The sequence below is a fragment of the Hoplias malabaricus genome, chromosome 1 (assembly GCF_029633855.1).
Source record: "Hoplias malabaricus isolate fHopMal1 chromosome 1, fHopMal1.hap1, whole genome shotgun sequence".
NCBI lineage: Eukaryota > Metazoa > Chordata > Actinopteri > Characiformes > Erythrinidae > Hoplias > Hoplias malabaricus.
The window spans coordinates 3,526,954-3,541,906 of NC_089800.1; the positions used below are offsets into that span (position 1 = coordinate 3,526,954).

At 42.8% G+C, this 14,953-nt stretch overlaps 1 protein-coding gene across 1 annotated transcript in view; it reads left to right on the forward strand.

The window, feature by feature from the left end:
• Positions 1 to 2,850: 2,850 nt before the first annotated feature.
• ago1 (argonaute RISC component 1) overlaps positions 2,851 to 14,953 on the forward strand; it is a 23,449-nt gene continuing 11,346 nt past the window's right edge. Inside the window, exons 1-7 of the mRNA XM_066644111.1 lie at positions 2,851 to 2,943; positions 8,587 to 8,773; positions 9,133 to 9,253; positions 9,772 to 9,953; positions 10,582 to 10,718; positions 11,345 to 11,479; positions 14,068 to 14,155. Of these exons, the coding sequence (XP_066500208.1) occupies positions 2,919 to 2,943; positions 8,587 to 8,773; positions 9,133 to 9,253; positions 9,772 to 9,953; positions 10,582 to 10,718; positions 11,345 to 11,479; positions 14,068 to 14,155 (875 nt within the window). The 5' untranslated portion in view covers positions 2,851 to 2,918. The remainder of the gene's footprint in view (positions 2,944 to 8,586; positions 8,774 to 9,132; positions 9,254 to 9,771; positions 9,954 to 10,581; positions 10,719 to 11,344; positions 11,480 to 14,067; positions 14,156 to 14,953) is intronic.

The window sequence follows — 14,953 nt, forward strand, 5'->3', positions numbered from 1 at the left end:
ACGGCTACAAACTCTTACTGTAGCACATTTCAATATAAGAAATGAAATATGCTACAGTAAGAGTTTGGAGTGTCCAGAATATTGGTCCAGACTGTACAGGTGTTTTTTTTTGTTTTTTTTTTTTTACAAGGGTAAACGTACAACTTTTATTACTTTTTTGAAAGAATTTATAATTACAATTTACATATCCATACTGTATTCAAACATAAAGGATATACATCCGCATATAATCAAAACAATCTATATAAAATAAATAAAAAAGAATGATTAAGTTCATAAACAGCACAATAAATTAAAACAAAACCCAGAGGAAACCCACGCAGACACGGGGAGAACACACCACACTCCTCGCAGACGGTCACCCGGAGGAAACCCACGCAGACACAGGGAGAACACACCACACTCCTCACAGACAGTCACCCGGAGGAAACCCACGCAGACACGGGGAGAACACACCACACTCCTCGCAGACGGTCACCCGGAGGAAACCCACGCAGACACGGGGAGAACACACCACACTCCTCGCAGACGGTCACCCGGAGGAAACCCACGCAGACACGGGGAGAACACACCACACTCCTCGCAGACGGTCACCCGGAGGAAACCCACGCAGACACGGGGAGAACACACCACACTCCTCGCAGACGGTCACCCGGAGGAAACCCACGCAGACACGGGGAGAACACACCACACTCCTCGCAGACGGTCACCCGGAGGAAACCCACGCAGACACGGGGAGAACACACCACACTCCTCGCAGACGGTCACCCGGAGGAAACCCACGCAGACACGGGGAGAACACACCACACTCCTCGCAGACGGTCACCCGGAGGAAACCCACGCAGACACGGGGAGAACACACCACACTCCTCCCAGACGGTCACCCGGAGGAAACCCACGCAGACACGGGGAGAACACACCACACTCCTCGCAGACGGTCACCCGGAGGAAACCCACGCAGACACGGGGAGAACACACCACACTCCTCGCAGACGGTCACCCGGAGGAAACCCACGCAGACACGGGGAGAACACACCACACTCCTCGCAGACGGTCACCCGGAGGAAACCCACGCAGACACGGGGAGAACACACCACACTCCTCGCAGACGGTCACCCGGAGGAAACCCACGCAGACACAGGGAGAACACACTACACTCCTCATAGTTACCCGAGGAGAGTATCATACCAAGGACCACTGTGTCCCCAATTCTGATTAATTGTTACTGAAAATAATTTTTTAAAATCACTGTGACTATCCTTTGTCTTTATTATAAACATAAATGAATAGTTTTCCTGTTTACACAGAATTATTTTATTTATTTATTTATTTATGTGCCTGGACAGTTTTTGTACACTTCCAATGTTCAGTCTTAAGAATTGACTGTCTTTTCATGTCTCAGTTACTCATCAGTCTTTAAAAACCTACTTAACATTTCCAGATTCAGTTCAGTTCTACGACAAGTGCTATAATTTTGTTCCCATTTGTAGAGAGAAGTGAGCTTGATGTTCTTCTCTCATAATGATAAAACCTTTAAAATGTACAGTGAAAATCTGGTGTATATCCTTACTATTGTGTGTGTGGTGCTGTTTATGCTAGAAGAGGTATCATGAGTGAAATAAGCACACGACTCCATGGCTGAGCATTTGCACTTTGAAAAATGCAGCATTTCAAACATAGACTCTGACAGGTTTTTATTGTATGATTGGAGCCAGGAGCCCCACTTTTCCCATATTTTTCATTGGTTTCCATATCCCTCCTTGCAGATGTAATGTGGCCTTCTGTGAGGACTGCAGTGATGCAGACTTTGCAGTGGCCTGTTACTTAAAGTCAGTGGGTTACAGAGGAGAGGTTTCTTTCCAACATGTTTAGTTATGACGTCTGACCTCAGCTTTTAACTCTGAGCCTGTACTCCTTAGGGAAGGTTTTAGACTAGGGTTTTAATAAACACATTTTTGTTTAGGTTCAGAGACAGTTTGGAGAGCATTGACAATGTGTGGATAAGAAGGTTATAAACATTACTTTAATGCAGCCTTAGGAAAAGTGTGTGTTTAGAGTGTGTGAATGAGAGATTAATGAAATGTGGGTGACACACACTTGAAGAACCCACACAATCACAAACAGGTGTCAGTCAGGAACTTTAAAGCTATTTGTTTTTTATTCTCTTGTGAGTTTGAGTTTGTAGGGGAAAAAACGTCAAATAATCACTTTAATAAAACCCGTGAGATATTTTTTGTCGTAAAAATTAATAACTGCTAGTGGAAAATGTTGATTCTTAACTCTCAGGACACTCTTGTTTTTACTCTTAGCTACCACCGCCCGCTAGAGGGTGTCAGCAGCAGCAGCTGGCCGCTGTGGAGGCGCTGTGAGCGGGAGGAGGAGGTGCAGAAGGCCGCGCTCTCTCTCCCTCTCTCTCACGGTCCTCCGTGGTGGGATTTCTTTTTGTGTTTTTGTCCCTTTCTCTTTTTTTTTGACTGTCCTCCGCTGGAGAATAGTGCTTGAACGGTGAGCAGGACCTGAGAGAGAGAGAGAGGGGCAGACAGGGAGGGAGAGGGAGAGAGGAAAAGGAGACGAATAAAGGGGAAAAAGCGAGAAATAAAGGACTAAGCACCGGAGAGCAGAACCGCCGCAGCGAAACGCGGAGTGAGGCCAAGCCCGAGTTGGAGCGCGGATCGCCGGCGTGGCGCCGCCGCAGCCCCGCGGTGTGGAGCCGCTTTTGTTTCCGCGGCTCTGCGGGGTCCTGGAGGCGGGAGACGGGGGTGGGTCTCCGTCAAAGGGGAAAGGGGGGTGGTGGAACAGGAGCAAGAGGGGCAACGGGGCAGGGGGGTGGGTTTCTTTATTTTTTTTAGCGAGGAAAGAGGCGAGGGAAGCAGGGCCGTGGTGCTGGAGCCCCGGGGCTTTAGTGAAAAGTGAATGGGATGGAGCCGGGAGCATCTGGCGCTGGTAAGTTTGAGGATTTTACTCTTTTTTTTTATGGCTGCAAAACTGTGGGCTTTTTCGAGCTTTTTCTGGGTCAGTTTCAGTCCGTTTGTTTGGGTAGAACATGTGCCCCAAAAGGACGAGCTCATACTGGCATCTTACCCCTAATTCCGTTCCACCTTAAATAGTGACCTCAGCATCGACTGTTATTGTAGGGCCAAGTGTGCATTTTGTTATTGAACATGTTTATTTAAGTTGAAGGTGTTCCTGAGATGACAAAACTTGGCTCCTTATTACGAACTATCAGTTCCACCTTAAATGGTGCAGGCGTCTGACTGTAACCGCTGCAACGTTTAACGTGGAACGGAGAATTTGGAAGTGAGATTTTTCGACTAAACGTTTAAAGAGATGTCCCTGAGATTATCTGCTTAAATAACTGCCATCATAATTAGTTTTAATCAAATTTGTTAAAAAACAAGAGTTTAATTTTCATATGTAAACACGGTTAAAGTTTCAAAACATAAAATAAACATGTCCATAGAAAGCAGTCTGAAAATTACAACCTGTTTTTGTGATGTCACAAACACAGACATGCGATAATCTGACCAACAAATAATTATATTGTTGGTTTTCTAAGTGAGAATAAGTAAGCACATTCTTTACAGAGAACAGACTTTATCTGAAAATTGTTTGTGCCTAATTTGTTTTTACTTTGCTTTTATCTTATATATTTTCTATTTAAATTTAATAATAATTTAACATTGGAAGTGTGTTCCTTGTAGAGGCTATATTCACGTGTTCTCCCTTAAGATTAATAACATATACATAATAACATATATATAACATAACTGGGGAATAGAAGAAGAGAATATATTTGAGGGGTCAGAAGGCAGTAAGGTCGTGGGAATCTTTGCGGAGGCCTTGTGCACTTGCAGATGCCCTTAAACCCCACCCCCACTCTCATCAATAAATGGTTATTGATTATGGTAAAATATGACCTTGCATTTATCTGATTGACTTCATGCTGACTTCTGTGTTTATTTGCAGAGTGCTGTTTAAACTGTTTAAATTGTGCTGTTTTAAATTGCCTTTAACGTAATGTTCAGCAAGACCGGCACAATCATATTCTCTGGCTTTACACTTGACCACTTGAGTGGGCCAGTTAAGTTGTGATTGTGATGTCATAATGCTTGTGTGTTGGTTGTTTGGGTCTAGAATCATCTACAGACAAATTTTACAAACACTTTCTCGCTGAGAATTAATGACAAATGTGATTTTAAATTGATTTTAGCAAGACGTTGTACATTTAGCCATGCATCTTGTCCAGACGTGGGTCTCCATTTGGTTGCTGAGCTTAACCTTTTTGGTAGAGAAAGGCTCAAATGGAAAGTGTCCCATGGTATTGCTGTTTATTTACATAGTTTATTAGATAAGAGATTCTTTATTGTATATATTACTATATACAATATAATGTGTGTTATTAGATCAACCTTTCTACAAGTCCCTTGTAGTTGACACCGGCTGGGTATTCCACAAATGAGAATCACTCCATTTATCCATATAACTTAAGCCCAAAGTCAGGCCTGTCCAATAGGAAAAAAGCTGAGAGACATTCTTATTGTTTATTCCTCAACAATGGGTTTAAATTATTTGGCTAATAGAGAAATCCTGCTTTGCCGAACAGCCCAAGACAGATGAATGGCATCTGTTGGCAGTAATTGATGACTTTTTGTCTTTGGCCTCGTTGCTGACCCCTGTGTATTATTTACGTTGTGGTGATTCTGTGGCTGATGATCCTTCCCTGTGACCAGGCCATCCTTTTTTGCTGTTCACCAAGAAATATATATATATTATATGCAGATATCAATGATGCATGGAGAATCTTTGCAACCCAAATTTGTGAATACTCCAGGCGTCTGGTTCCATTGAACACTCTAGTGAACACTTCCAATGCTTACATTTCTCTAGAATGGAGCATTCCACACCAATTACATTGTTAACTTCTCGCCTATTTAATCATGAATAAACTAGAAAAATGGGGAGATTTCCCTTTTGAATAGTGACAGTGAAGGCAGCCGTGTGAGTGTTTGTAAGGTGAGGGGTTATTGAGGGGGGCCACGGTGGGCAGGTGCTTCCAGTGTTGATGCTGCACACTTCACTGCGCTACGCACTCTGGCCCCAACAGCTAGACATCTGGACCAATGGGGGACATACCAGTGAGTCTGAGCGAGTGCACTCCAATTCTGTCCAGTTCTAGTTACTTTAACAGGTCGGACAGAGCACCCCTCCTCTTTCTTCTGGCTCCTTTTTCCACCATCTGCTTCCACCCTGACCGCAGAGTGTGTATGTGTGTTAGTGTGTGAGTGGTAATTACCTCACACACAAGAAACCGTTCAGAAGGCTGGAATATATTGTCATATTAATATTTGCTGATATGTTAACAACCTGTGAATAGCATTTTTTATAAAATAATTGTTTATGAAATTGAAGGACATCTCCAGGAGGAAGAAGAGGGGGTGTTTTATCTGAACTCAGTTATAAAACTGAAAAATCCAGATACATTTTCAAGCAGTATACACTGCCTTCTAAAGGACGTCTTTTTCAGGGACGTCCATGTTTATTTTGGCATGACAGTGGGAAGCTAGGTTCTGCACATGTTGCAACAGTATTGCTCTGTATTTGACGAGTGCAGATTCGAGACTGTGTACATCATACCGATGAGTACATAAAATATTTTTTCATATCTGCATCGTCCAACATTTTAATATCAGTGAATCATCAGTTTCGAATGATTCAATTTCTTGTGACATATTAATGCTGGCATTTTAGTATTAGTCAACAAATACTAATCGCCAAATAATCTGGAGGCCTACACATCTCCCAGTGTAGTTTTTAAAGTTAGCAGGTGTTGGAAGGCCTGCTTTTAACCAGGGCCTGTACTGGGGGGTTTTCAGGGTAGATTGATGACCTTGTCCGGGCGGATTAGTGTAGCAGTCGCTAACACAGTGCACAGTGAATAAGGCCAAGGTGCTCAAACCATCGTTCAGAACCCCCATACACACACACACACACACACACACTCACTCTCACTCATCTCCATGACAATGTGTGTTGCTGTGGTGTTGCTATGGTGAGGCTGGGAATGTTTTGGGGGCCCCCAGTGTTTGTGTGTGGGGGCGTGGGTCTCTCTCTGCTTCTCTCTCTCTCTCTCTCTCTCTCTCTCTCTCTCTCTCTCTACCTCTCTCTGTTGTTGAATGAGCGGGAAGCAACTTTGGAACTAGTTGATATGAATCAGTATTGGCAAATATTGAAAATATTATCAGTGATTATTGATATCATTTTACTAAACATTTGCTACAAAGATTTATTTCTGTCTCGCTCTCTTATTCCTTCCACTAATTCTTCTTTCTTTCACTCTATATCTGATACTGTCTGTCTCTTGCGCTCTCTCTCTCTCTCTCTCTCTCTTTTTCTCTTTCTCTCTCTAAACCCCCCCCCCCACCCCCCTACACCACAGACACACACTCTGTTAGGAGCTGTAGGGCAGCTGGCCGCTTTGTTTTGGTGGGGGTTTGTTCTCCAGGGACGGAGAGGTTAAAGCTCTGCAGCTCAAATAAAGCCAGAGTCACTCAGCCTTCAGAGAATCTCCACAAACCCAGCAGAGTTTAAGCACCCATCCCAAACTACATCAGATACTCAGTACTCTTCAACAGCTTTAAAAAAACAAGGCATTTTAGCTTATTCCTTTTTATTCAGTGATTCAAATGTCCATGGGCATGTTAACCACCCCTAAATGGATATTAATTGTATCAACGAGCTTCATTCTTGATGCTCTACATGTTTCTCTACTGCATGGTTCCTCAATCTGTTCACCATTTTCTCCATGAGCTTCCTACTCATCACTGGGATCCTGGGTAATTTCCCAGATCATGTTAGGATCGCTTTGAACATTTACCATTAAAAACACACACTGAACAGCCGTCAAAAATTACAGTGACCTCATTAGGTGTACTTTGTAGTTCTACAAGTTCATCTGTTGCTTTGCAAACTTTGTTAGCCCCCTTTTAACTTGTATTTCAATGCTCAGGACACCCACAGGGGAGATATGAGAGGTTTTGGATCATTCTTAGTGCTGCAGTGACACTGATGTGGTGGTGATGCGTTAGTGTGGATCAGACACAGCAGTACATCAGTGCATCATACGTTTTCTGGGTTTGGCATTAGGCTAAAGCCCCCCCTCCTATATTTTCTTCCTCCCAAGTTTCCCTCTTCACTCTTTTCTTGCTTTTTCCAATCCTCTCCCACCCCCTCCATCTTTCTTGCTCTTTGTTCGTCTTCCTGTCTTTTGTCCCCCCGTGTCCACACACCCTCATGTCTGTTCCTGGTGTCCGCCACGTTTAATCCCGTCTGCTCTTCATTCACCCTCATTCATCCTCTTATTTAATTTCCACTCTACCTCTTTTCCTCTGAGCAGCATCAGAAGTAAGGTTTGAAATGATTATTAATATGATTCAATAAGGAGTAGGAGTGGATTGAGCTAAGCATCCAACATTGGCAGCTTATCACTGATGTTCTCTAGGCTGCTCTAGGAGCTGTTGCTGCAATCATAAGTGGACCAACTACCAATGACAGCACACACTTACCCGGTCACACCTGTGGACAGTTTCACACACTCACCCAGTCACTCACACACTCAGCCCTGTGGAACTTTCACACAGCCAATTCACCTGTTCCGGAGAAACCCCCCAACACACAGCGAGAACGCACCACACTCTTTATAGACAGGCACCCGAGGGCAGGGCTGTGACACCATCGACAACTCCAGAGTGCTGCAAATTTGTTGTGTTATTTTTATTAGAAATTGCTGCCGTTTACAAGAATCTCAGTAACTGAGGGCATGAAGTGACGCATAATAAATAATTTCTTACCCTGTCTCTCTGCAGTAATGCTTCTCTGCATCACGTGCCCTCGTCCTTACTGTAAAATCCTTAAATTTCAGCCTCTCTCACAATGAGTCACTGTGTGATCTCATTCTTTCTGATAAATCTAATAATATCTCTCTTTCTTTCTCTTGCTCTTTCATGCCGGAATGACTATGTATATGACGTCTCTCAGCCTGAGCTGTATATGACATAATTTATAGTATTAAATAACCATTAAAGTGATTTTCTCAGTGGAATATCTCACTCCAGAGTGATGAGGGTGTCCAAGTATTGGGTTCTGTCATCAGGAAAACTGGCTTCACAATCTCAGGGTGTGTAGGAAGGCCATTCTTCTCATGTTAGTTTACATGATAGTCTTCATCTAACATTACAAATCTAGGAAGTTAGTGTTCTCCTGCAAGTGTGTTGAGCTCCAGTGGCGTTGCATTAGTGAACGATTGGCACATTTTAAAGGAAGAAGTGATGCATCATATGTTTCAGAACAAGTCCTCAGCCTCCCACCTTCAACACGGTGTGATTAGGAGAGACAGAGCTAGTGCTGGGTGGGATTAGGGGTGTGATGTAAATGCTATGCAGCCTTGTAGGTGTCAACAGAAGTCTACAGAATTCCTAGCACTCTTGTTTTTGATGATTGACTTGATTTTAGGTCATTTTGTTAAAGTTGTGAAATTGGGTATTGTTTTAAAACTCTCTCTCTCTCTCTCTCTCACTCTCTTTCTCTCAGTGCCCATGGGGCCGTACCCCCCTCCCCTGCAGCAGGTGTTCCAGGCGCCCCGTCGGCCGGGCATGGGCACCGTGGGGAAGCCCATCAAGCTGCTTGCCAACTACTTTGAGGTGGAGATCCCCAAGATGGACGTCTATCACTATGAGGTCGACATCAAACCTGACAAATGTCCACGAAGGGTCAACAGGTACTGAGCCCACCCTCTCAGGATCACGAGATCATTTACAGGGACATTCTCCCCATCAGTGCTGATCAAAAGATGTGAAGGAACTGTACATGAAGAATATACTGATAATACACTTACATTGAAGAATGTCCTGAAAAGTCATAATTTTGGACTTTTGGAGGTTTTTTGTCCTACAGCCATGATACAAGAGACAATTCTGTATAAAAACCTAAAATCAATGTTATGTAATTAATAATGCCCTCTTAATTAGATAAATAAAGAGTTTACCACATGTTCTTCAGCTGTAATACCTTTTGAAATCTTTTGGAATCTAGTGATTTGCTTTTATTCTTCATTGTTCCCTGTGTTCTGTTCCACAGGGAGGTTGTGGAGTACATGGTCCAGCATTTCAAACCGCAGCTTTTCGGTGACCGGAAGCCAGTATACGACGGCAAGAAGAACATATACACAGTCCTGGCTCTTCCTATAGGGAGCGAAAAGGTTAGTTATGGTCACAGATGTATGGCTGTCCAAACTTATTTTAGGAAAAAAAGGGGGAAAATAAGATGCTTTTTTATGAATATATGATGTTTTTATGATCCACACAATCATGTGACAGGTTGTAAGCCCCTACAAGAAGTGTAGGGGGCGATATGACTTCTGTTGTTTAATTTTAAAGTTCTATGTGTTGCTCTATTATGTTCCTATCATCCATACACTCATTCTGACAAAATGTACCAAATGTGTAGGGTGCAACATGGGTTCACGTTATGGTAAGTGTATAAGAATGTACTTGTGTAAGGCAGAAGTCATTTGAGTGTAACTTCAGCTGCTGTTAACTAAAAGGAAATGTATTATAAAAGATGCTTCTTTGATCTCAGTGCTACATCAAAAACATGTTTGATGTACTCCCAGTAAAAATGAATGGAAGGTTCAACCCTACTACTGTGTCTGCCATGAAAATGGAGAACCTCTAAGTCTTGTTTTTACACCCCTCTGTCTGCCTTTTCCTGTTGCAGGTGGATTTTGAGGTGACCATCCCGGGTGAAGGTAAAGACCGGATCTTTAAGGTGTCTATCCGCTGGCTGGCGAAGGTTTCGTGGCGGCTGCTTCAGGAGACACTGGTCAGTGGCCGGCTCCAGGTCCCCCTGGACTCTGTCCAGGCACTGGATGTGGCCATGAGACATCTGGCCTCCATGAGGTACACAGGAGTGGACTCATTAAACAGCCGAGAGTGTGGTGTACCTCTGACTGTTCTAAAAATAAAAATTGACTGTTTAATAATGTTGTTAAAAGTTCTGTTGATGCAAGCAGCCTTTTTTGCAGACTGTAACACACTACAGGAAGTGTAGGGTGCGATATGGCTTTTATTATTTATTTAAAAACATCCTATAATGCTATAAAAGGTTTTTATGATACACACATTTTTTTGACAGATTGTAATACACTACAGGAAGTGTAGGGGGCGATATGGCTTTTATTATTAATTTAAAAACATCCTATAATGCTCTAAAAGATTTTTATGATGCACAGTTTTTTTTGACAGATTGTAATACACTACAGGAAGTGTAGGGGGCGATATGGCTTTTATTATTAATTTAAAAACATCCTATAATGCTCTAAAAGATTTTTATGATGCACAGTTTTTTTTGACAGATTGTAATACACTACAGGAAGTGTAGGGGGCGATATGGCTTCTGTTATTTTGTTGCACAATCAAAGAAGTAGTTGCTTATTGCATAGACAGCTGATATGACTTTGATATACTTTTGATAAAAGTTCTTCACTAAACACTGATGAAGTTAATTTCCATGCCCCTCCTCTCACAGGTACACTCCAGTGGGTCGATCCTTCTTCTCTCCACCTGAAGGGTATTACCATCCTCTGGGAGGGGGGAGGGAGGTGTGGTTCGGCTTCCATCAGTCCGTACGACCCGCCATGTGGAAGATGATGCTCAACATTGATGGCAAGTCATGATTTTTTGACAAGAATACTGTTATCTGTTAAAATGTATTTTATGCAGGTTAATGTTAGGATTAGGGACAGAGCTGAAGAAATGGAAGGTGAATTTAATGAATGTTATGTTGCTTAAGAGAAATACAAGGTCAGTATCTGAACAGAAAGATTTGATTTGTGCACATTGGGATGGTTCTTTAAAAGCAATGTCTACATTCTGGGGAACTGCGGTTTACGTTCAGATGCTCAGCATCTTTCAAGGTGGAAAGCTATGTTTGTTGAAAAAACAAATGTGTGTACACGGTTGAAGTTTGACTTGTCTGTATGTTTTTATTCACTGCTTGAATTACCAAAGAAACTCATTTGTAACTTGAGTTGTGTAGTTTTTTAGCACTTGCGGTCTGTGTTTACTTTCATGCAGTAAGTGGTCTCTTGAAGTCAGTTCCACATTAAGTAATTTGAAAGTTGTTTTGTCTGTATGTTAGATGTCCTTTTAAGTATAGTTTGCTTGTACAACACTTAAATGTGCTTTATAAATAAATACTTATTTAATAGTTTGGGTTTTAAGTGTTATTTTCTTTTGGATTTTGGATATTGGAGCTCTTACATTTCCTCCTTAACTCTCTCCCTCTTCAGTGTCAGCCACGGCTTTCTACAAAGCTCAGCCGGTCATTGAGTTCATGTGCGAAGTCCTGGACATCCGCAATATTGACGAGCAGCCCAAGACCTTAACAGACTCCCAAAGGGTACGATTCACCAAGGAGATCAAAGGTCAGTTACAGTATAGACACTATACTGCTAAACTTCCTTTTAACCAGGGCATGGGTCAGATTCACTGCTGGTCAGTTGCAGTGAGCCTCGCACCACAGTTTCCCATTAATTAATTACAAACTGGATTCCAAAAAAGTTGGGACACTAAACAAATTGTGAAAAAAAAACTGAATGCAATGATGTGGAGATGGCAAATGTCAATATTTTATTCGTAATAGAACATAGATGACAGATCAAAAGTTTAATCTGAATAAATGTAACATTTGAAAGGAAAAATATGTTGATTCAAAATTTCAGTGTCAACAAATCCCAAAAAAGTTGGGACAAGTAGCAATAAGTGGCTGGAAAAAGGAAATTGAGCATATAACGAACAGCTGGAAAACCAATTAACACTAATTAGGTCAATTGACAACATGATTGGGTATAAAAAGAGTTTCTCAGAGTGTCAGTGTCTCTCTGAAGCCAAGATGGTAAGAGGACCACCAACTCCACCATTGTTGCGCAGAAAGATAGTGCAGCGATACCAGAATGGTGTTACCCAGCGTAAAATAGCAAAGACTTTTAAGTTATCATCATCAACCGTGCATAAGATCATCAAAAGATTCAGAGAATCTGGAACAATTGCTGTGCGTAAGGGTCAAGGCCGTAAAACGCTCGTGATCTCCGGGCCCTGAAACATCACTGCACCTCAAACAGGAATGCCACTGTCAAGGAAATAACAGAATGGGCTCAGGAACACTTCCAGAAAGCATTGTCAGTGAACACAATCCACCGTGCCATCCGCCGTTGCCAGCTGAAACTCTACAGTGCAAAGAGGAAGTCATTTCTAAGCAAGCTCCACAAGCTCAGACGTTTGCACTGGGCCAGGGGTCTTTTAAAATGGAGTATGGCAAAATGGAAGACTGTTCTGTGGTCAGATGAGTCACGATTTGAAGTTCTTTATGGAACACTGGGACGCCATGTCATCCGGACCAGAGAGGACAAGGATAACCCAAGTTGTTATCAACCCTCCGTTCAGAAGCCTGCATCACTGATGGTATGGGGTTGCATGAGTGCTTGTGGCATGGGCAGCTTGCATGTCTGGAAAGGCACCATTAATGTTCAGGTTCTAGAACAACATATGCTCCCATCTAGACGTCATCTCTTTCAGGGAAGACCCTGCATTTTTCTACAAGATAATGCCAGACCACATTCTGCAGCAATCACAACATCATGGCTACGTAGGAGGAGGATCCGGGGACTGAAATGGCAGCCTGCAGTCCAGATCAGTCTCAGAACATTTGGCGCATCATAAAGAGGAAGGTGCGACAAAGAAGGCCCAAGACGATTGAACAGTTAGAGGCCTGTATTAGACATGAATTCCTATTTCTAAACTTGAGAAACACAGTTTTAAAAAAACACAGTGGTAAAAAATGGCCTTGTCCCAACTTTTTTGGGATTTGTTGACGCCATGAAATTTTGAAACAACATATTTTTCCTTTAAAATGATACATTCTCTCAGTTTAAACTTTTGATCTGTGGTTTGTTTTCTATTCTGAATAAAATATTAGATGTTGGCACCTCCACATCATTGCATTCAGTTTTTATTCACAATTTGTTTAGTGTCCCAACTTTTTTGGAATCCGGTTTGTATTTTATCTGTGAATAGAATTTCTTTTTCTGTGTCAGAAACCTTAGAGTAAGGCTACAATTGAAAGAAAACAAGCAGCTACTGAGTCCAGTTAAAAGTTGTTCCAGATATTCATTAATTTATTCATTCATTCATTCATTCATTGTCTGTAAGCGTTTATCCAGTTCAGGGTCATGGTGGGTCCGGAGCCTACCCGGAATCACTGGGCGCAAGGCAGGAACACTCCCTTCCTTTACAGCACAATACACACTCCCTCTCACGCACATTCACTCACACCTATGGATACGTTTGAGTCACCAATCCACCTAGCAACGTGTTTTTGGACCGTGGGAGGACACTGAAACACCCGGAGGAAACCCACATGGACACGGGGAGAACACACCACACTCCTCACAGACAGTCACCCGCAGGAAACCCACGCAGACACAGGGAGAACACACCACACTCCTCACAGACAGTCACCGGGAGGAAACCCACGCAGACACAGGAAGAACACACCACACTTCTCACAGACAGTCACCCGGAGGAAACCCACGCAGACACAGGGAGAACACACAACACTCCTCACAGACAGTCACCCGGAGGAAACCCACATAGACACGGGGAGAACACACCACACTCCTCACAGACAGTCACCGGGAGGAAACCCACGCAGACACAGGGAGAACACACCACACTCCTCACAGACAGTCACCCAGAGGAAACCCACGCAGACACAGGGAGAACACACCACACTCCTCACAGACAGTCACCCAGAGCGGGACTTGAAACCAAGTCCCTGGAGCTGCACCACCATGCCGCTCTCGCTCCAGACATAATGGAGTAAATGTGCTTTAACGTCCATTGAGTCACTGTGTTCAAGGCTCCGTTGGGTGTTCATGTTGTCATTGCATTGTATGTCTGTATTTGTGCTTATCTGTGTTTTCTGTGTATGTTTGTTTGTGTCTGCTCTCTTCAGGGCTGAAGGTAGAGGTCACACACTGCGGTCAGATGAAGAGAAAATACAGAGTGTGTAACGTCACGCGTCGTCCAGCTAGTCACCAGACGTGAGTGTCTCATCTTTAAGATCCTTCAATTGTATCAAGTCAAAATTCCGCCTACGCCTTCATTCCTCCATGTCACTTTGCGTCTATTTGTCGTGTGAATTCCCTAGTTTATTTTCAAGGAAGACGACACGCAAGCCACGCGCAGACGATGTTTTAAGTGACTGGTTCACATGTCACGTAACGTGTTGTTGAGCAGTGATCTGTCACAAAGTAGCAGCGCTTTCAGCAGAATTCTGACCCAAACTGCACACCTCAACAACACTCAAAAATATTGTGTATCGTGTGAGAACCTTTCTGAATAAGAATCTTAACTTTCAGAACGTTCAAAAATTTTAACGGTTACTTTGCGAACAAATCTGGTTTAGGAATTTTTTTATGTAATATGTAATTACACTGCATTATTGTTTATAATACGTTGTTATAAATTAGTGTATGTGTGGACGTCACACCTGAATGATTGTGAATGCACCACTTTCAGTGTTAAATGACGTGTTAAAGGGGACGAAATATACCTCTTTTTAAACAAGTTAGAATAGGGCTATGGGCTATGAACAAAACAGGATCTTTCACTTTTTTATGCAAAGAAGCTGTTGCTGGCCACAGCCCACCCAGCAGGTGAGGGGTGGTGCCATTGTGGTTCTATGCAAATTTCTTTATTGTGACTTCACAATAAGGGAGCCATCCAAACGGCTCGTAGAAGCATATGATTCCTGACACCAAAATCTATCAACTGACTCACAGGAAATGGATTTTTTCTGTTCTTTTGAAGTGTTTTAGGAATAGTCGAGACCCAAGTGG